General features: G+C 43.7%; 1 protein-coding gene across 1 annotated transcript in view; it reads left to right on the top strand.

Moving 5' to 3' along the window:
• The window catches only part of LOC121287160 (procathepsin L-like), a 51,678-nt gene that overhangs the window by 12,657 nt on the left and 16,720 nt on the right, over positions 1-22,301 (top strand). Inside the window, exons 3-6 of the mRNA XM_041204759.1 lie at positions 8,051-8,173; positions 15,483-15,635; positions 17,535-17,759; positions 18,691-18,856. Coding sequence (XP_041060693.1) covers positions 8,051-8,173; positions 15,483-15,635; positions 17,535-17,759; positions 18,691-18,856 — 667 coding nt within the window. The remainder of the gene's footprint in view (positions 1-8,050; positions 8,174-15,482; positions 15,636-17,534; positions 17,760-18,690; positions 18,857-22,301) is intronic.

Genomic DNA, 22,301 nt, shown 5'->3' on the forward strand with positions numbered 1-22,301 from the left:
TCTTGAAAATAGAGCTAGTCTTAGTATCATTGATGACAACTCTAATATAATGGAGAATGTCAACTAAGTCCGTAAAGGATTAACTGTCTATGATGTCATTGAAGGAAATGACATATACACAGGATCTGAGAATCTGGGAGAAAAACACATAGAAAGAAGCTCGAGGAGTGTTCTCATTATTGTAAATATGTTACAATAAAGTTAGAGTGTTTGCAGCGAGCAGTCTTCAGGAGTTATTGAAACTGCTCCAACCCAATTGTTATAAACAACCCATCTGGTTCCTAATTTCCTTTAGGGATAGAAATTTAACCTACCTGTGACTCCAGATCCACAACAATGTGGTTGACTTGTATCTGCCCTCCAAAATAACCTAGCAAGCCGCTCAGCTCATGGGCAATTAAGGATGGGCAACACATGCTGGCCTTGCCAATGATGCCCATGTCTCTTGGAAGAACTAAAAGAAAAATATTTGGAACTGTTGTAGAAGCTCCAGGAACAGTCTGACTGTTAACAGCACAGAGAACAGTATATGAGTTCAAACAGGGAACTACCCCTGCAGCTGTAGAGGAAGAAAGAGTTCTTGCATTTGATTTAACTCTGTTAAATGCTGCAATCTGTTCCTTCCTTTGCGCCATGACTATCATTATGGTAATTAATGAACAGTCTCTTTTCTAATATTAATTTTCCCCCAATGTTTGGATCCACTCTTTCCCCTCTCTCCCTCACCCATATCCTGACCAATGATTCAGGCAACCAGCCCCCACATCCCTGCAAATGCCAGTCTGGGACCAGCTGCTTGAACCTTCTCTCCCAGCTTAACCCCGCAACCCAGAACCATGGCCAGATTGCCGTTCTCACGCTCTAGGTTACTGGTGAAAAATAGGGAGTGAAATACTGGGTAGGAACAGTCCAACATATTAGTTCATCACTTTCAGCCCATTCCGAAAGGTTATGGTACAAGATGAGCAACCATTAGTTCAAATCCCACCATAACAGGTTGGGAAATTGAATTCACTCAATTTAGGAATTTGTGGTTTGACACCGTAAGCTGTCTATTGTATTGGGTGGCGGTGGGGTGGGGGGGGGGGGGGTGTGTGTGTGTGTGTCTGTGTGTGTGTGTGTGTGTGTGTGTGTGTGTGTGTGTGTGGAGAATCCAACTGATTCACTCATTAATCATTAATTCCCTTCAGTACAGGGACCTGCCACCCCTACCAGTTCTGACCCACACCTGATCCCACATTAAGTAGCTGATTCTTAATACTCTCAGAGCAACGAGGGATGTACAGTGAATACTGTCTGGTCAGTGTCACTCACATCCCATAAGCAAATATAAAGGAACCCAGCAATGGGCAAAAATTATAAAGAAAATGCCCCCCCCCCCGCCCCCCCCCCACCCCACCACCATTACTGGTACAGACTCTGGCTTGGATACAGTTTTGCAGACATGGCTGCCCTCTGGTAGCTTGGTAGGTGAACATCCTCCATCTGTGAACTGGAACTGGATTCATATGAGATGGGACAAAATGGTTGCTTTGGACTAGCACTGTATCATCTGCAAACTTTGAAATTATACCCTCTACGTGCAAGTCTATGTCATTCACAGATATCAAAAAGAGCACTGGTCCTAGTACTGATCCTTAGGGGTCACCAATGTATACTCCCTTCTAGTCTGAAATGTGAAATGAAGAACGAGCAGAAACAATATAAATTAAATGGTATAATATGAAAGAGAATGCAGTAACAGAAAGACCTGGGGAATGTACTTGCAGGCTATTGGAAGTTACGACAGCAACATCCCATCCTGTCTTCCTGCGGTGTCTGCAGATTGTTAGTGACTGTTGTAAGGTTGTTTGGTGCCTCACTAAGAGGTCTGGAGGCATGTATGGTTGGACATAAACATTTATTGGTAACCCATAACTCTACACCTATCCAAAGTACTGCCATGAATGGGTGCTTTCTCCATGCTGGCTCTTTCTAGATTCTATCACACAGTCTACTATCATCTGACTCTCTACTGTGGGCATTATTGTTCTCCAGTCCCACATTAACCTTGCTCTGCCAAACACTCTTACACTACACCTCTCCCCAAGTCCTTACCCAAATATATTTACAATACAACCTTTACTTCACTAGCTACCCCTTCTCCCCTCTCTCAAATCTCTGTCTTTATAGGCCTGAATTGTTCAGGTGGCAGGCGGGCTCGGCAGGAGCAGGCAGGGGTGGTTGCGGAGCCAATCGCTGCCTGTGATTGGCACCATGCCACCATTTTACGCAGGCGGGCCAATTAAGGCCCGCCCAGCGTAAGACACGAGCCTTAGCACTCAGTGCTACCTGTGTAGGCGGGAGGCAGAGGGAGAGTTGGGGCCAGTGCTCTTTCACATATGCGCGCAAAAGAGCGCTTCAATCTCCCTGAGACACGGTGCTGCCTCAGGGAAATTCAATCGATATTGAAATAATTGAATAAAAGGAGAAAAAATTTAATTAAACATGTCCCATCTCATGTGACTGTGTCACATAACATGGGACATGTTTTTATATCTCAGATAATTTTTTTATTTATTTAATAAAAGCTTTAGGAAACCTTATCCTGCTCTTGGATGAGGTTTCCTAAAAAAACGTGAGGGCCGCTTGGGCTTTTCATCTGCCCGCCAACCTTAAGGCTTGACGGGCAGCATTAACAATCACATTAATTACTCCCTTAATGGCCTTAATAGGCTGTTTACATGTCGGCGGGTGCGCAGCCAACTCCGGCGCATGCCCACTGAACGAAACATCGCAACACAGCGCGATGACATCAGCACGCATGCCCAATGTCATCGCGTGTCATTTTATGCGTCAGCGCACTGACTGAAAATTCCTGCCCATAATTTCAGATAGTCTGGAGGGTTGACAATTCTTCCTGATCTCATTCTGCCATGTTTGAAGGAATGGTAGTCTCAGTTGTTTTGAGTTTTGTTGGTTTGGCATCGAGATTGTAGTATTCAGCGTTTCTGGTACTTGGTTGTCTCCATTTAATTTGCTTTTTGCACTCCTTCGAGTTGCATTTCTCTTCATCGACAACCCATCTGCTGTGTTCAGACATCACAGGTTTGTCTTGTTCCTTCCAAAGGGAATGTCCACTTTATTCGTTCTTAGAGTGGACTCAGAATTTCTTTTACCGTGGGGTTCACCATGATCTTCCTGGAAGATGACGTTTTAAAAATGCAACCTATATTTCCTCTTGTTTCACAATTTCAGCCAAATATTTGTTTACTCTCGTTTTTCCCAATTCTTTTTCAAGCTTATGAATCTTTTCATTCAGTTTAGGAACCACTCTGGTGAGTTCAGTTGTCTTTGTTTCAAAGTTATCTGCGGAATCCTTATATAAGCTTAAACTTCAGATTTAAAAGGTTCAGATCCTTTTGAAGACTTTCTTCCATGGTCACTGACTGCTCCTTTGAATTTTCCAATTCACTTGTTAGATCATCAATCTGTTTCTTGGAATTTTCCTTTTCTGCTTTCAATGTCTGGATTTGGATTTCCATACTGAGCAACTATTCAACATTTTCTTCATGTTTTCAGTCCTTGATTTTCATTTCAGCCATGTCATTTTTCAAGAACTCAATGGTTCTCAATACACTTGAGGCATCCAATGCTTTTTCTTCTCGTCCCTTGAGCTTCAGCGTCAGATTTACATTTTCCTATTTTATTCCTATTTTTTTTTCCTCTATCTGAAGCAGAGCTTTGTCTTTGTCCTTCATTTTTGTTTCACCGTTGACCAGGTCCGTCTCCAGCAAGGCTTAACTTGTTTCAGTTCTGTAATTGTGCAACTCATGACTTTGTTACCTGCCCACAGTTTGGAAAGTTCTGCAGCTTTTCCTTTCAGTGCCTCTGTTTCCATTCAGCTGGTTCTTCAGCTCCTTAGTTTTTTTCTTGTACCTCTTGGCTTTTTCCTGGAATTTTTTTTAAATTTGTTCATGGGATGTGGGCGACGCTGCCTAGGCCAATGTTTATTGCCCACCCCTAATTGCCCTCTTGCTCAGAGGGCACTTAAGAGTCAATCACATTGCTGTAGGTCTGGAGTCACATGTAGGCCAGACCAGGTAAGGATGGCAGATTTCCTTCCCTAAAGGACATTAGTGAACCAAATGGGTTTTTGTGACAATCAATTATGATTTCATGGTCACCATCAGCAGGTTTTCCTTTTCTTTATGAAGCTCAAGTGCTTCATCTTGATTTTTCTTATAATTCAACAGAGCCTCCTTAAGTTTCTTCTGCTGTTCTCCCATTCTGCTGTTCAAGATAGTCTACATTTCTTCATGCTGCTGAAAGGTTACGTATTCCTTCTGCATTTATCTTGAAGGACAATCAGCTGTTCTTTCAACTGTTTATCCTCCTGTTCATCTCATGCCAACTCATGCTGCACTTCAGTGCATTACTTTGCCGCTACTGATAGCTCCACTGCAGCTTTTGCTGAAGTAGTGTTCAACATCTTTTTGAATTCCTCAAGTTTTTCCATGACTGCGTATTGATTCTTCAAAGAGCCTTTCAGGGTAGAGACTTCTTTGAGTACGTTTTCTGTTGTGCTTGGCTGTACTCCTAGTTGAGTTCTTCCAAGTCAGCTTTGATTTTCTTGTGGAATAGCTTAATTTTCTTTTTGCAGTTTTTATTTCTTTTGGGTGACCTCAGATAGCTTTCCTTCATTCACAGCCACCTGCTCGTGCACTGTCACCTACTGTTGCAAAAGCTCTATTTTTAAGCCTTTTGGCTGTTTCTCAGCCTATTTCTCCTGCAATAAATTCTTTGGCTCATGCGCTTCATTGTGCTGACATGGTCTGCAACTATCTAGTGGTTTGCTTTGGTATTGTCTGCCTCACTCTGGGGTTTTCCATCTCCCTGCGCCAGGGGCCTCCTGTCTCCCTCACTCTGGGGTCTCCTTGCCCCTTAGGTGCTTTATCGGGGGTGTTCTAGAGTGTTCTGCACTCCCCATAACTTGGAGTTTAAAATATTTGTCAAAGGCTTTTAGTATCACCAAATGTGGTTGAGGATTCATCTATGCCTTGTTTTAGGATTACTTCATCCACAAATACACAAAACAAGTATAAAAACGTATTAACTTGTACTTCTTCTGATTTCTTATGTAATCCTAATCTACTCCTATAATATTCTTCTCCAAGACACTCAATTTTGGGCCTGTTTAGGCCCTTGCCTTAGCCTAAGCTGGTCTAGTAAATTTAATTTACTATCCATGGTCATTTTTTGTAACCTCTTTAAATTTTTCTTTCTCTTCCAAATAGCTCCACAGCTGCTGTATTTTTCTCTCTGTTCTTCCTACACTTTGTCAGCTGTCGGCAGGCTCCCACTGCGCCAAAGGGCTGTTTTTCCAGGAAATTCAAAATGAGTCTTTTGGGCCAGCTACCTGCACCCTCCTCCCCCAAGCCTGGGAATCAACTGGAAAGCAAATTTTTAACTCTGCCAGTCATCTTTAAGAACTTTTTTTCCCTTTAGCCGAGCTCGACCACAAAGTGTTATGGTGCCAGCAGTGGACCCGTTGCCGCAGCTTTCTTGCAGTTGCGCTCTCAATGTGCTGATCCTTATGGCTGCTTATTTTAAAAGGTGATTTCAGTGTTTTTACTGTGGGTAAAATTTTTAGCTTGGCGGGTGGGCATGTGCCCAACCTGCTTGAGCTTACGAAGACACGCGCTGATGTCAGGCAAGAGTCCCGATGTCAACGCACACTTGTGCGATATTTCGTTCGGTGGGCGGGTGCCGGAGTTGGCAGTGCACCCACCAACAATCAAAAGGCCTGTAAAGGCCAATGAATTACCAATTAAATAGAATTTCTTGCTGCCTGTCCAACCTTAGGGCTGGCGGGCAGACAAGAAGGCCAAGCAGCTTTTGCACTTTTTAGGAAACTTCATCCACGGGTGAGATGAGGTTTCCTAAAGCAAATAAAAATAAAAATTTTTAAACTTAATTAATAACATATCCCTGCTCGTGTGACAGAGTCACATGAGGGGACATGTTTCATTGCAGTTTTATTTTTTAATATATTTTTTTTCATACCTCTGCATCTCCTTGAGGCAGCTATGAGCCTCAGGGAGATTATGATGCGCACTCTTGTGCACATGTGTGTAGTTCACGCTTTCACCCCTTCCCCCTGCCCACACAGGCAGCGCTGAGTGCTACCGCTCGCATTTCAAGCTAGGCGGGCCTTAATTGGTCCAGCCCCAATTGCGGGCAGTGGTCAGCTTCCTGACCGCCCTGCCCACCCCCGCCGAGCCTGCCTGACGTGGATGAAATTCTGCCCTGTATTTTGCTCACCCTTCTTGTGATTTGGCTTGGTCTCTTGACTCTGCCTTCACTCAGGTTCTTCTTTTCACCTGCACAGTGGATTCTTCTGCTCTTCAGCCTTTTTCCCTTTTTTGAATTTTGCTCAGCCTTTTTGTGATCTAGCCACAACCCTTGACTCTGCATTCAATCATGTCTCGCAATGGACTTCCACGTGCCCTGGTGGAGTCCTTCAGTCTCCATGTCTGCATTGGTGCTTTTTAGATGATCTCCAACTATGTCTTCAATTTCTTTGTGTTTTCAATTTAGGAGCTATTTGTTCAGGTCAGTTTCTTTACTTCTTCATGCTTTGAGAATCTGGGTTCCTTTTTCAGTTTCTCTGAGATTTCGTGGTCCATCCTTCACTGCCACCATGTTCTAAGGTTGTTTGGTGTCACAGTGAGAGGTCTGAAGCTTTGTGCGGTTAAATATAAACCATTAAATGGTAACCCATAACTATATACATATCTAAGGTACTGCCATGCATAGGTGCTGTCTCTATGCTGGCTCCTTCCCGAATCCACTGCACACATGGGGGAGAATTTTCTCCTTGTTGGGGGGTTGTGCAGGAGCGGGTGCAGGCATGCGCTCAGCCGATCGCCGCCATTTTATGTGGGCGGGCCAATTAAGGCCCGCCCAGCGTGATGCAAGTCCGGAAGCGCTGAGCGCTCCCTGCGCAGGCTGGGGGGCGGTTGCCTGAGTTGGGGCCTGCGCTGTTTGCGTGCGTGCGAAAGAGTGCAGAAATCTCCGAGGCACAGAGCTGTCTGAGGGAGATTAGTTTAAATTTAAAAAATTTTGATAAAAGAAAAAAAATATTTTTAGGGCATACCCCCTCATGTGAGCTGGGACATGTCAATGAATTTTATTAAAAATTTTTTCAAACCTTTAAAAACCTTCATGAAACCTCATACCGCCCGTGGATGAGGTTCTGTGAAAAATGCGAAGGCTGCCTGGGCTCTTTGCCTGTCCACCAACCTTAAGGCTGGACGGGCAGTTCAGTTTATTGTTTTAATTGATAATTAACTGGGCCTTAAAGGCCTTTGATAGTTCGGCGGGCGCACAGCCGACTCGGGTGCCTGCCCGGCGAACTGAAATTCTGAATGATGTGTGGTGATGTCGGGACGCACGCCCGATGTCACCCCGCGTCATTTTATGCCTCGGCGAGCGGGCCCCGTCCCCGCTTGCCAAGCCAAAGATTCTGCCCATGGTCTACCACCATGTGACTCTCTACATTATACTTTGGGCGGTACTGCTCTCCAGTACCACATTAACCCTTGCTCTGCCAAACACCCTTATACTACAGTGACCAGGAAGACTAGAAACTGAGGATAATTGTTGTCCGTTGCAGCTTATATCAGCTAACATCAGTGTCGATTAGGCATTGAACATAACAGCTTCTAACTTTGTATCTCCAGTTCTGCAAAGATAAGTATCTTTAATAATTTAAGCATTGTGTGAGTTCTTGGAAATCGTAATTCCCCCTTTGATAAAGCATTTCAAGCTTTGGAACTGAATGTCATACAAGGAGAATATTGCACAATGTTAAACTCTATCTTGATCTAGGAGTAGGAATATTAACAAAAACAAGCTTTCAAAGATGAGGGTGTAATGGTTTTCACTAAGACTATCTGCAGAAGTGACTGCCTCCCGTTTATCTCCTCAATTATAATAGTGTTGAGGGAAGAAAACGTGCTTCATTTGCAAACTGTCTCAAATCTCTGATTTTCTAACTTTTCTTCAGACTGAAGAACAAATGCGGAGAATGGTGTGGGAGAAAAACTTCAGGTTTGTTGCATATCACAATCTGGAGTACTCGATGGGTAAACACACCTATAATCTTAAAATGAACCAATTTGGAGACATGGTAAGTGAGGATGTAATAAGATGGGGAAGGCTTTGATCAGACATTTTGTGATATTATGATATTCGGGTAAAGAACTGATGGTTACATGCCTGCAGCAGGCAATGAAAGCAACTAATGAATATCATGCAAGGAGTTTATTGCTCAATATTAAAGCATTTTAGCTTAAGTGAAATATTTCCTCAACAGATTGGTACCAACTAAGCCCAGTGGGTGAGTTTGGATCGGGTCAGTTGTGAAAATTTAAGAAATCTCAATCTGACCCCAACATGCCCAATTTTGGGTTTACCACAGTGGGGTGGGGTGGAGGATGAGCAACCAACTCACTCCCAGGAGGTGGGTTGGTCATTTAAATATTATTAGGAGGTTGCATGCCTCAGATTTAATCCATCCTCCAATTTTAACCCTGGTTGGCGGAATTCCCGGACCTTGGGAAGCCCGGCAGTTAAAGAGAGGCAAGGTCTGCTTTATGTAAAATGTAAGTGCCCTTTACAGCATTGCTTGTGGACCAAGAGGAGCAGGAGTGCTTCTTTCCTGCACACCGTTGGATCCCAATTTGTCAAATGGGCGATTGGACCCACCATCCACCGCAACCCCTCTCATGTTTGAAGATCTCACCCCAATCCCACTCTTCCCCTTTGAACTGATGTGAGTCCTCCTTGTGAGGTCCAGAAAGGCAAGAACACTCATTGATCTGATTGGAACTGGGATTGACATGAGATGGGACCTAGCACAAAGTGGTTGTTTTTGACTAGCACAGTGCCTTCTGCAATGTTTGAAATGATGTCCTGTGCGCCCAAGTTTATGTCATTAATAGATATAAAAAAAAAGCGGTGGTCTTCATACTGATCCCTAGGGTTCACCGATGTATGCTTCCTTCTTGTCTGAAATGTGAAGTGAAGAATGAAGAGAAGCAATATAAATTAAATGATATAATGTTAAAAGGAGTGCAGTAACATAAATACCAGGGCAATGTACATAAACAGATCTTTGAAGGAGACATGGCAATTTGAGAAGACTTAAAGAAGCATTCGATATCCTTGACTTCATAAAGAGTGGTACAAGGAAGTTATGCTAAACCTTTATATAATACTGGCTGATTCCTAATTGGAGAATTGTGTCCACTCCTAGGCTTTACACTTTAGGAAGATGTCAAGGTCTTTGAGAGGGTGCCGAAGAGATTTACTAGAATGGTACGAAGGATGTGGGAAGTGAGTTACATGGAAAGACAGGAGAAGTTGGGGTCAACTCAGCTGGGGTTCTCCTTAGAGCAGAGAAAAAGATTTAGAAGACGTTTTCAAATCATGAAGGATTTGGTAGCTTGAATAAGGAGAAACTGTTTCCAGTGGCGGAAGGGTCCCTAACTAGGGGACACAGATTTAAGGTAAAAAGCTGAAGAGAAATGTTTTTACCAACTGAGTTCTGATCCAGTAGGCAATTCCTAAAAAGAGTGATAGAAGCAGATTTACTAATAACTTTCAAAAAGGAATTAGATAAATGCTGGAAGGGGAAAGATCTAGCCTATAGGGCATGGGGAATGGGACTAACTGGATAACTTGTTCTAAGGGCTGGCACAGATGTGACTGGTTGAATGGCCTTGTTACAATCACAGTAGATGTTATTGCAGAGAAAGCTGAATCCCAGAGGGAGACCTCTTTTATTGATCATAAGCCCTTTTTTTTGTGTTTTGAAAACGAGGAGGAAGAGCTACTGACCCCAAAAGCATATGAACTCCAGTAACGCCTCCAGGATTTAAACAGTTAATGAATTTATTAAAAAGAGAAAAGAACTTGAGAACATAAGATTAAAGTTACACAGTTAAAAACAGTCTTACAGAACAATCCCCAAAGGGAAAAAAACCCACTTGGGTCAAAACACACTAGTAAACTACCTTCTTGGCAACAACTCCCTTATAGATTTTTAACCATAAAAATCTAGCATATTACCCAAGGTAAAGAATTGTTGTCACTTTAATAAAGGTATACCACACGACTCCTCAAACACTTTCATTCAGATGTGGAAATCCAAAAAGAAGATTCAGAAACAAACTGCTTTCTCAAAATAGACTTTTTGGGCTTAAAACTGGGTGACTGCTTCAAATTCAAAAATTTCACACCTTCTCAGCACACAGAAATGGTCTTCAGGACATTTCCCCACACAACCACACCAACTCAGCTACACATCTTTCCTTAAATATCTTTTTTCCATTTCATTTTAAATTCTATTCTCCTCCACACCTCTTCTAACTCAACATCTCCAAATATAAAAAATTATGTTCTCCTATTGCCATTACTTTTGGGTCAATAAAATTTATTATACCTTACCCTGTTTACCTATGGCCAGAATCTTTTGTTCAGTGTGTGGGTTTGGGACGCATGCTCGACGTCACCGTGCTTCATTTTACGTGTCGGTGTGCCAGGGCCCCGCATAAAATGACACGCGGTGATGTCAGGCGTGTGTCCCTATGTTACCGCACGTCATTCTGACCTTCAGTTTGGCAGGCACGCACCGGAGTCGGCAGTGCGCCCGCCGAACTGTTAAAGCCTTGTTAAGGCCATTAATAATCTAATTGAAGTAATTGTCAGGGCTGCCCATCGAAACCTTAAGATTGCTGGGGGCAGGCGAAGAGCCCAGGCGGCCTTCGCATTTTTCATGGAACCTCATCCACATGCGGGATGAGGTTTTATGAAAGGTTTATAAATTCAATGAAATGTTTCAAGAAAATTTATAAACATGTCCCAGCTCATGTGACAATGTCACATGAGGGGACATGTCTGAATAATTTTATTTATTATATTTTTCAATTTTTGATCATGAAATTAATCTCCCTGAGGCAGCTCTGAGGCTAAGGGAAATTTCTGCACTCATTCGCGCTCATGCGTGAAAGAGTGCAGGCCCCAACTCTCCCTCCTCCCACACTTCCCAGGGAGTGTTGAGCGCTTCCAGGTGTGCGTCACGCTGGGCAGGCCTTAATTGGCCTGCCCATGAAAAATGGCAACGCGCAGCCGATCGTGGGCAATGATCGGCTCTGCACTCACCTGTGCCCGCTCCTGACCGGCCCGCCCGATGGGGAGAAAATTCTCCCCTATGAAACCTTTGTAAGTTGTAAAAGTTCCTTGTCGCTTCTTCCCTTTGTAATGCAACAGCTGAAAAGCCAAGTCTCTACTTATCTTATAATTCAAATTTTAAATCCAACCTATATACTTGTAAATCAAACACACCATAACCCCTCATTAGAAATACATGAAGCTAACACCTTTATATAAAAGCGAAAACAAAAACAAAAATACCTGGAAAAACTCAGCAGGTCTGGCAGCATCTGCGGAGAGGAGCACAGTTAACAACTTCACCCTTTTATTTCTCAGTTCTCACAGACAAGTTGTCTCTATTAACCTCCCCAAGTTTAATGAATCATGGGCACAAACACAGCTTCCTTTATAGAATACCACACAAATCCCAAAAATAATTTTAAAAAATCCATCATGACAGCCTCCTTGGGCAAAATTTTACCCCCCTTGCTGGCAGGTTTGCAAAGCGGGGATCTCTAAAATTCCCTCCTGCCACCCACCAACCCACCCACAATTTTATGGGTAAAAGCAAAAAACTGCGGATGCGGGAAACCAAAACAAAAACAAAAATAAAAATACCTTTTAGCCTATTTCGATCCCTTCCCCCAACCCCACCCCCACCCCCACTAGGACTATCTGTACCTTGCTCGTCCTGCTTTCTACCCTTAATGTCACCTATTAGCACATTTCTTAGCTAATATCACCACCTTCAACACCTCTTTGTCCTTTTGTCTGTGACATCTTTTGGTTATCTCCACCTGTCACTGGTCCTCTATCCAGCTCTACCTGTCCCACCCCCCCTTAAACCAGCTTATATTTCACCTCTTTTCTATTTTTCGTTAGTTCTGATGTAGAGTCATACGGACTTGAAACGTTAACTGTATTCCTCTCCACAGATGCTGTCAGACAATTTTATGGGGCCTGGGTGAGGTCTAGGGTGGGCTGGCTGCCTTTGCCCCAGTGGCCACTTGAGGCCCACTTCCTACCCAGCCTCAATTTTGAGGCTGGCAGGAGGAGTGCAGGGGCGAGGTTACCTGCCAAGTTAACCTGCTCAGGCCTCGCACAGGAAGGGAGGGAGGTGCCTCCCTCAAAGGTCCCCTTTCCACATCGGAAATCCCCCAAAAAGTCTATCCCTGCTGGTGCTCCCTCCTCCCCTGGCCTCTTCATAATGGCCCCCAACGCCCCCCTGGGCCTCACTTTCCCTCCCCTATTTGAGGCCCCCACACCCACCTCTGAGATGGGACGTAAACCCAACTGAGGGGCAGAAATCCTATCTACAACTAATTAACGTTCCTCGGAGCACTCAATAGTTGTGGGGCTGTCGCTGCCTAAAGTACCACTTGATGATCCCATGATTTCACAGTAATTTCACCTTTACTTTTGTTGAGCAAAGGGGAAATTTTGTAATCTTTCCCTGCAAGTTGGAGGATGGGATTTTCTCCAGACATTTTGGTGAACTCCTGTGGTGTTTTTACAACCCTAGCCCCTTTATTTTGGAGCTACGAGATCAGTAGTATCGCCCGATTAATTTCCCTCAACTTCAGCCAGAGGAAGCCAGACTGACAAACGTGTTTGAGCCAAGTGAATCTAACTTGCTACTTAGAAACATAGGCCTGAATTTTTCAGGCGGTGGTTGGGCTCGATGGGAGTGGGCGGGGCAGCTGCGGAGCTGATCACTGCCCGCGATCGGCTCCGCGCTGTCATTTTACGTGGGTGGGCCAATTAAGGCCCACCCAGCATAAGACGCAAACCGTGGGGGGAGGAGGGAGAGTCGGGGCCAGCGCTGTTTCGCACATGTGTGTGAAAGAGTGCTTCAGTCTCCCTGAGGTACGGAGCTGCCTCAGAGAGATTGATTTGCTATTGTAATTATTAAATACATGAATTACAAATTTATTTAAACATGTCCCCTCGTGTGACTGCTCGTGGATGAGGTTTTCTAAAAAACGTGACGGCCACTTGGCCTTTTTGCCTGCCCGCCAACCTTAAGGTTGGACGAGCAGCATTAACAATTACATTAATCGCTTCCTTAATAGCCTTAAGAGGTTGTTTAAATATCGGCGGGTGCACAGCTGACGACACCGTGCGCCTGCTGAATGAAACATCACGAGACAACACAATGGCATCGGGACACATTGTCACCCCCGCATGCTGACTGAAAAATCCTGCCCATAGAAACATAGAAAATAGGAGCAGGAGTAGGTTATTCGACCCTTCGAGCCTGCTCCGCCATTCACTATGATCATGGCTAATCCTCTATCTCAACGCTGTACTCCTGCTCTCTCCTCATACCCCTTGATGCCTTTAGCGTCCAGAAATCAATCTATTTCCTTCTTAAATATATTTAGTGACATGGCGTCCACAGCCCTCTGTGGTAGAGAATTCCACAGGTTCACCATTTCCTGACTGAAGAAGTTTCTCCTCATCTCAGTCCTAAGTGGCCTTCCCCGTATCCTGAGATTGTGACCCCTTGTGCTAGACCCCACCAGCCAGAGGAAACATCATCCCTGCATCCAATCTGTCCAGCCCTGTCAAAATTTTATATGCTTCAATGAGATCCCCTCTCATTCTTCTAAACTTCAATGAGTACAGGCCTAGACAGCCCAATCTCTCATACGACAATCCTGCCATCCCAAGAATCAGTCTAGTGAACCTTCACTGCACTCCCTCTATGGCAAGTATATCCTTTCTTAGGAAGGAGACCAAAACTGCACACAGTACTCCAGGTGTGGTCTCACCAAGGCCCTGTACAGCTGCGGGAAGACATCCTTGCTCCTGTACTCGGTCCTTTTGCAATGAAGGCCAACATACTATTTGCCTTCTTAACTACTTGCTGCACCTCCATGCTTGCTTTCAGTAATTGGTGTACAAGGACATCCAGGTCCCTTTGTACATCAACATTTCCCAATCTATCATCATTTTAATAATATTCTGCCATTCTATTTAACGTACCAGAGTGGATAACTTCACATTTATTCCCGTTATACTGCATCAGCTGTATACTTGCCCACTCACTCAACTTGTCTAAATCACCTTGAAGCCTCTTAACATCCTTCTCACTGCTCACATTCCCACCAAGTTTTGTGTTGTCAGAAAACTTGGAAATATTACATTTGATTCCCTTATCTAAATCATATACTGTGAATAACTGGGGTCCAAGCACTGATCCCTGCCAAAGCAAGAAAATCACCCCGGAGTTTTACCTTCTTCCCAATAGTCAAGTTTCAATAATATTTTAGCTAAATTGTGATATTCCTGAATATTAAAAGGGCCTGGATTAACTCCACAGTAAATATTAACCCACCAACAAGGGAATAGGAGTTGGGTTCACTAGGTGGTTGATACAGAAGTTTAGGTGAGACAACTTAAGTTTTAAGAATACACACAAGTTTATTATAATAAGGAAGCATGCGATATGGTGGTTATACAGAGTATAATTTGCAATGCTAAGTAAATCCCAAAAAGAATTGATGATTATTTCTAAAAGAGAATCCAGCAACTACTTTACTTGGTTACAGATGTAAGAGTTCTAAGAGTAATTATATAAGAAAGAATATCCATCAAATATTAAAGTGATTTTACCTTATTCCTGGAGTGAGATTCGCTGGCTCACAATAGCCTTGAGGTCAATCTAACGGGTCTCCCAAATGAATCTGAAGATTCAAGTTTGCGTTGAGATATTTATAATGACTTTTCAGGTTGTTTAATTAAGGGTACCATGGAAGATGTTGATTTCTTCAAATCATTGGGCACCCTAATTAGCATCCCATATTTGGTGATAGGACCACCTATTAGAAATATTATTTTGAACTTATTCCTGGAACTGGACTTTATGTTACAGTCATGTTGGTCAATGTTGCTTAGCCAAAGTATTGTGCCCAGCAAGAAAATAATACTTGGGGTGTGGTGTTTTGTTTATCTATTTTGTGGTTTACTTATCAGATCTAGTATTGTGGCTTTGTGCTAGTGTCTTAGCAAGGACTATAGAATGCTGTTTTTTATATGTGTGTATTTCTTATCAGTAAACTCACATTTGTTATGAAGGGTATCAACCTTGCTGCTTCTGCAAGCTAGTTTTGACCCCTATTACATATGTTTTACTGTGAGTTTACCCAAAGTAACTTTCAAACTAATATCCCTGTATTAATTCCATATTATTTGACCTTTTTCCCTTTACACTCTTACTCTGATTGGTTCCTGTGCTGGTCCGATGCTCTCTCCTCACTGAAACTCTTGTCACCTTTCAGACCTTGGAAGAGTTCAATGAGCAGATGAATGGATTCCGCCTCTTAAAACCCAGGAACTCATCCCGGCAACTTGCAAGGATTCCAGAATTGATTGAGATTCCAAAGAGTGTTGATTGGCGCGATAAGGGCTATGTCACTCCAGTGAAGAACCAGGTAAAAGAATTGCTTCTCAAGAGTAAGTTGGGGAACAGGATCCTTATCAAAGCAGCATCTGTGTTAGGCAGAAGAGTGGCTGGAAGGAATTAATTTTGATAGAGCCATTGAAGATGAAATTACTCTTGGACGATGGCACAAAGCAAGCCATAGTGAATCAGCAGCTCATTTTACATTATCCTGATTTTCAATTTCCAATTTTTAGTGACTTAAGTCTAGTGGATTGTGCATGTGAATAGATATATTTAATATGTTTATATTATTTGATAGAATGTATTTAAGAGGATGCTAGAGAAACATATGAGGGATAAGGGAATAGTTGGTTGTGATGATGGAGTTAGATGAGAAAAGATAGAAGGAGACTTGAGTGGAGCATAAACACCAGTATTGACTGGTTGGGCCATTGGGCCTGCTCCTCTATTGGATATCCTACACAATCCTATGCAAAACATTGTCCTGCTGACAACAGTATGAAATGCAAGGCCCCATCTTTAACTTTACATGCTGATGATCCACTGAACATGAGTCATGAACCATGGGGGAACCCTTGGTTGTAAGTGGGGAGCCAAAAGGAAACAGCCACTTGCTCCTGGAATTCTTTGATTGACAGGCCATTTACTTTGAAATTGGGGAAAAAAAAAATGTTCTTTCAATTTCACTGGACTTCATTGCCTGAAGCTGTAATGACTTTTTGGCAGCTGAGTCCATTATGAATGCTTGGCTGAGTTTCAAAAGCTGTGGACCACTTATCGCAACAGAAGCTTGTGTACAAAGTTGATTGACAGTTTTAAGAGGTCTTTAAAGGATTATCTGTCTTAGATGTGATAATTGAATAGATGATTTCTTTTAAAAACTGAATAGCGACTTGAGGAGATTAAGGATGTTTTCTGTGGCTCTGGAGTATGAATTGTGTCTGAGTGACAGCTCTATTAGATTATTAGAATTTCAAGGAATTTTCATTGCTATGCTCCTGAGGGCCATGGGGGTTATAAGGGGGCATGGGTATATGAGGGAGAATGAGAAGGGCATGGGTTGCATTGGGGATGGGTGAGGGAATAAGATGGGGTGAGGGCTTCAGGCATGACAGTCATGATTATAACAGCGCCAATGTTCCAGTAAACGGAGGTGGGCCTTACAGCCTCACTGGCCACCTGCCTCTGTTGCTGCCTGCCTGCCTCCGGAGGCAGTGGGCCCAGCTTCATCCCGCCCCTGCCTGCGCAGACCAAGAATTTGGTGGGTGGGGACCTTCTTAATGGAGACGGGTTTGCTCCTTCCCAGCTCCTTCACAAAAATCCGGCCCCAAATGTGAGATCATGGTGGTAAAACCCAACATGTTTATGTCCTGAATTTAATCATTATTTCTGAGGTGCTGGAAACTTTGACTCCTAATAGAATGGTTCCGACTCCACTGAAATTGCGGAGGGGTTTGAACTGCCCACCCTCACAATGGAACCAGGAGTGCTACGTGTGGACTGGCTAGGAACACCCTTATCCCACACTAGCAAAAAATGCCGGAAATGGGAATGGGTGTGGGAATCCCAGAATCAGGTCCTGCCCAACATTTTTAAAAACCTCCCTTAGGGCCATAATCTTTGAAGACAAAGCTTATTTAACCCTTTCAGTGTTGCCGATGTCCTTGGCTTAATGGGACAACTTAGAGTTTGAAGAACAAAGGAACCCACAGGTTATGCATCCAAGATGTTAACCTCCTGTAAAACGGCTGCCAGCGGGAGAGGCCATTTTCTTCTTTGAAACCTGATTGACTGCAACTCCTAATATGAACAGTTTGAAACAGGGTCTCAGCAGCATCAGTAAAACAATATTTAAACTTATTTTGTAATAAAAATGAAATTTCTATAATGTTCAGCTCTCGTTGGGATTGCGATTGTGTGTTTGCAGGGTGCCTGTGGCTCATGTTGGGCTTTCAGTTCAACTGGAGCATTGGAGGGACAGACCTTTAAAAAGACGGGAAAACTCATCCCACTAAGTGAGCAGAATCTGGTGGATTGCTCAGGACCACAGGGGAATCAAGGATGTGGTGGCGGATGGATGGAAAATGCTTTCCTGTATGTACATGACAACCATGGGATTGATTCTGAGGCTGGATATCCCTACACTGGAAATGTCAGTAACCTATTTTTATTTGTCTTTGCTAGATTAATCAGGGCATTCTTCCAATGATTTTCCCAAGCTGACCCAACTTGATCTTTCAACATTTGAATAAGCTCTTAGCAGTTCCAGCAAAATCCATAAGCAGTCTGGGTGTTGCTATGGGTCTGATGCTGCCCTCTAACACCTGCAACCATAGGATTAATCCCGGTCCAGACTAATGTACTGATGGTGTCCGGTCTCTGATAAGAGACAAGGAAATTGAGTTGGTTTAATCAATCACTTGGTTGGTTCTGTCACCTATTTTTGAATCTAGCCCTGATGATGTGAAAGTCTCCCTTACCTGCCATGTTAAGGGCCTTCGAGAAGAAACTCAGGGGCACCTGAACATCCAAAGTGCTTTGGGGGACAAGTCCAAAGACACAAATTGGCAAAGTAGCTCAGTGTCCATGAACAACTAGCAGAACAGTCCTGGAATTACAATCAACTTGCACGGACAAGCTATACCTTCCTGGATATTTTGATATCTGGGCAGATGTGACTTATAAATTGGATGAACTTCTGGGATGTTTTCCCAAAAAACCTGCAAAAGTAGAGATGCAACCTATGGCCTGGATTATATAGTATCTGTGTGGCCTGTTAGCAATCAGTGATATTGACCCCTACCTGTTTGCTACAATGATTGGTGTTTAGAATTACAGTACAGCCTGGATCTAACTCACACTTTACACTGGTGCTACCAGTATTCTGGCACTGGTGTGTGTGAGACTGCACTATCGAAGATTGTGGTAGCGGGGGATATTTAAACTGGAAGCGTTCACACTGCCTTTTGAATTTAGCTGCATTTAATTTCTGATATGAATTACTGAGTTTGCAAAATAAATTAATTGGCATTTCTTTGACAGGATGATGATAACATTGTACTTCATGTTTTGTTTTTAAACAGGATGATCCCTGTAATTATAAGGTCGAGTACAAAGCTACCAATTGCACCAATTACTTTTTTGTCCCTCAAGGTGATGAAAAAGCTTTAGCTCAAACTGTTGCTAAGGTTGGACCTATATCTGTTGCTATTGATGCCAGTCATCAATCCTTTCAGTTCTACCATTCAGGTAATTCACGACTGGCAGTTTCAATATTCACTGAGAGAAGTTTCTATATTTGAATTCGCTTTTGAAGATTTATATTCCACCCAGAGACTTGTGACCAAAGTGAAAGTAAGGAGGCTGTTGTCACGGAGTTATTGAATGGTACAGCACAGAAGGAGATGATTTAGCCTATTGTGCCTGATGTGATTATGTTCCAAGTACTAACTATAATGCACTATGTTGACTCAGACCTGTCTGTGGGATATGGGGGTCAGAATGTTACAATTATTCATAAATCATAGACCTCAATATTAAGCATGGCTTCCCATCTACCCATCCCACCTCAATTTCCGATCTCCCCTCGTTGTTGCCTCCTAAATCCCTAGCCATCTTTCCTGGAACTCCGTGTTTAAATCACTCCAATCAGGTTTCTGTCCCTGCCACAGTGCTTAAATAGCTCAGATCAAAGTCACAAATGACATCTTAAGTGACTGTGATAAATTCCCCCCCTCATCCTTTTTGACCTGTCTGCAGCCTTGACATGGTTGACCACATCCTCCTCCTCTTTCACCGTCATTCACCTGGGTAGACTGCACTCACTTGATTTCATTCTTGTCTTCTAATCAAAGCCAGAGAATTACCATCAATAGCTTCTCTCCCTGCTCCTTCACTGTTACCTCTAATCGTCTATCCTTGGCTCCTTCCTATTTCTCTTCTCCATGTTGCCTCCCTGCAACATCATCTTAAAGTACAGTGTCAGTTTCTACATGTATGCTGACAATATCCAGCTGTAACTCACTACCGCCTCTCTCTCGACTCCTGCACCGTCTTGTAATTATCAGACTGGTTGTTTGACATCCTGTGCTAAATGAAGAGAAATTTCCACCTGCTAAATATTGGAAAACCAGAATGTTCCTGCACAAACTCAATCCACTGGCAGTTGTCTGAGGCTGTATCAGACTGTTGACAACTTTAGTGTCATGTTTGACCCTGACATGATCTTTTGGTCACATATCCAATCATTAAGACCCCTTTTTCCATTTCTGAAACATTGCAAGATTCCGCCCATCTTAGCTCATCTCCTGCTGAAACTCTCATTCATTCCTTTGTTACCTCTAGACTTGAATATTCCAGTGCACTCCTGGCTGGCACCAAGTCCCATTCACCTGTACTTGTTGACTTACATTGGCTTTTGGTTAAGCAATGCATTTTGATTTTAGAACTCTCATCTTTGTTTTCAAATCCCTCCATGGCTTTATCCCTCCCAACTCTGTGATCTTCTCCAGTCCCACAACCTTCCAAGATGTCTGTGCTATTTCAGCTCTGGCCTTGAGCATCCCCAATGTAGTCAATGTAGCTGTCATAGTGGATATTGGTCGATTGCCTATCCCCAGAAATGGAGGTAGAGAAGTTGAAAAAGGTGAGGGAAGGATGGAAATTGGAAGTAAGGTACGTGAAATTTTCAAGTTCAGTGCGAGAGCAGGAAACAGCACTGATACAGTCATCACTGTATTGGAAAAAGAGGTGAGTGAGAGAACCTGAGTAGAACTGGAATACAGAATATTCCACATATCCACAAAAAGGCAGGAATAACTATGATACATGTAGGTTCCCATAGAAACACCTTTTATTTGGAAGAAGTGAGTGGAGTCAAAGGAGAAATTGTTCAATGTGAGAACAAGTTCAGCCAGGTGGGGGAGAGTGGTGGTGGGTGGAGACTGAAATTCGGACCTTACACTTACTTGAGTTGAAATCCATCTGCTACAGTTTCTCCTACTTGTCTCATTGTAACTTGATGCTCCTGTCTACATTGCTTACAATGCTGCCACTCTTTGTGTTATCAGCAAACCTGGATACATGACTCTCTATTGTGTTAAAAACAAAAACAGAATTACCTGGAAAAACTCATCAGGTCTGGCAGCATCGGTGGAGAAGAAAAGAGTTGACGTTTCGAGTTTTCATGACTCTTCAACAGAACTGTTCTTTTAAAAATAATGGAAATAGGTGGGAAAAGGAAAATCTATATAATTTATTGGAAAAAAAAGGAAGGGGGAAACAGAAAGGGGGTGGGGATGGGGGAGGGAGCACACGACCTAAAGTTGTTGAATTCAATATTCAGTCCGGAAGGCTGTAAAGTGCCTAGTCGGAAGATGAGGTGTTGTTCCTCCAGTTTGCGTTGGGCTTCACTGGAACAATGCAGCAAGCCAAGGACAGACATGTGGGCAAGAGAGCAGGGTGGAGTGTTAAAATGGCAAACGGCAGGGAGGTTTGGGTCATTCTTGCGGACAGACCGCAGGTGTTCTGCAAAGTGGTCGCCCAGTTTACGTTTGGTCTCTCCAATGTAGAGGAGACCACATTGGGAGCAACGAATGCAGTAGACTAAGTTGGGGGAAATGCAAGTAAAATGCTGCTTCACTTGAAAGGAGTGTTTGGGTCCTTGGACGGTGAGGAGAGAGGAAGTGAAGGGGCAGGTGTTGCATCTTTTGCATGGGCATGGGGTGGTGCCATAGGAGGGGGTTGAGGAGTAGGGGGTGATGGAGGAGTGGACCAGGGTGTCCCGGAGGGAGCGATCCCTACGGAATGCCGATGGGGGGGGTGAAGGGAAGATGTGTTTGGTGGTGGCATTATGCTGGAGTTGGCGGAAATGGCGGAGGATGATCCTTTGAATGCGGAGGCTGGTGGAGTGATAAGTGAGGACAAGGGGGACCCTATCATGTTTCTGGGAGGGAGGAGAAGGCGTGAGGGCGGATGCGCGGGAGATGGGCCGGACACGGTTGAGGGCCCTGTCAACGACCGTGGGTGGAAAACCTCGGTTAAGGAAGAAGGAGAACACGTCAGAGGAACTGTTTTTGAAGGTAGCATCATCGGAACAGATGCAACGGAGGCGAAGGAACTGAGAGAATGGGATGGAGTCCTTACAGGAAGCGGGGTGTGAGGAGCTTTAGTCGAGATAGCTGTGAGAGTCGGTGGGTTTGTAATGGATATTGGTGGACAGTCTATCACCAGAGATTGAGACAGAGAGGTCAAGGAAGGGAAGGGAAGTGTCAGAGATGGACCACGTGAAAATGATGGAGGGGTGGAGGTTGGAAGCAAAATTAATAAATTTTTCCAAGTCCCGACGAGAGCATGAAGCGGCACCGAAGTAATCATCGATGTACCGGAGAAAGAGTTGTGGAAGGGGGCCGGAGTAGGACTGGAACAAGGAATGTTCCACATACCCCATAAAGAGACAGGCATAGCTGGGGCCCATGCAGGTACCCATAGCCACACCTTTTATTTGGAGGAAGTGAGAGGAGTTGAAGGAGAAATTGTTCAGCGTGAGAACAAGTTCAGCCAGATGGAGGAGAGTAGTGGTGGATGGGGATTGTTCGGGCCTCTGTTCGAGGAAGAAGCTAAGGGCCCTCAGACCATCCTGGTGGGTGATGGAGGTGTAGAGGGATTGGACGTCCATGGTGAAGAGGAAGCGGTT

Source organism: Carcharodon carcharias, chromosome 14, assembly GCF_017639515.1.
Source record: "Carcharodon carcharias isolate sCarCar2 chromosome 14, sCarCar2.pri, whole genome shotgun sequence".
NCBI lineage: Eukaryota > Metazoa > Chordata > Chondrichthyes > Lamniformes > Lamnidae > Carcharodon > Carcharodon carcharias.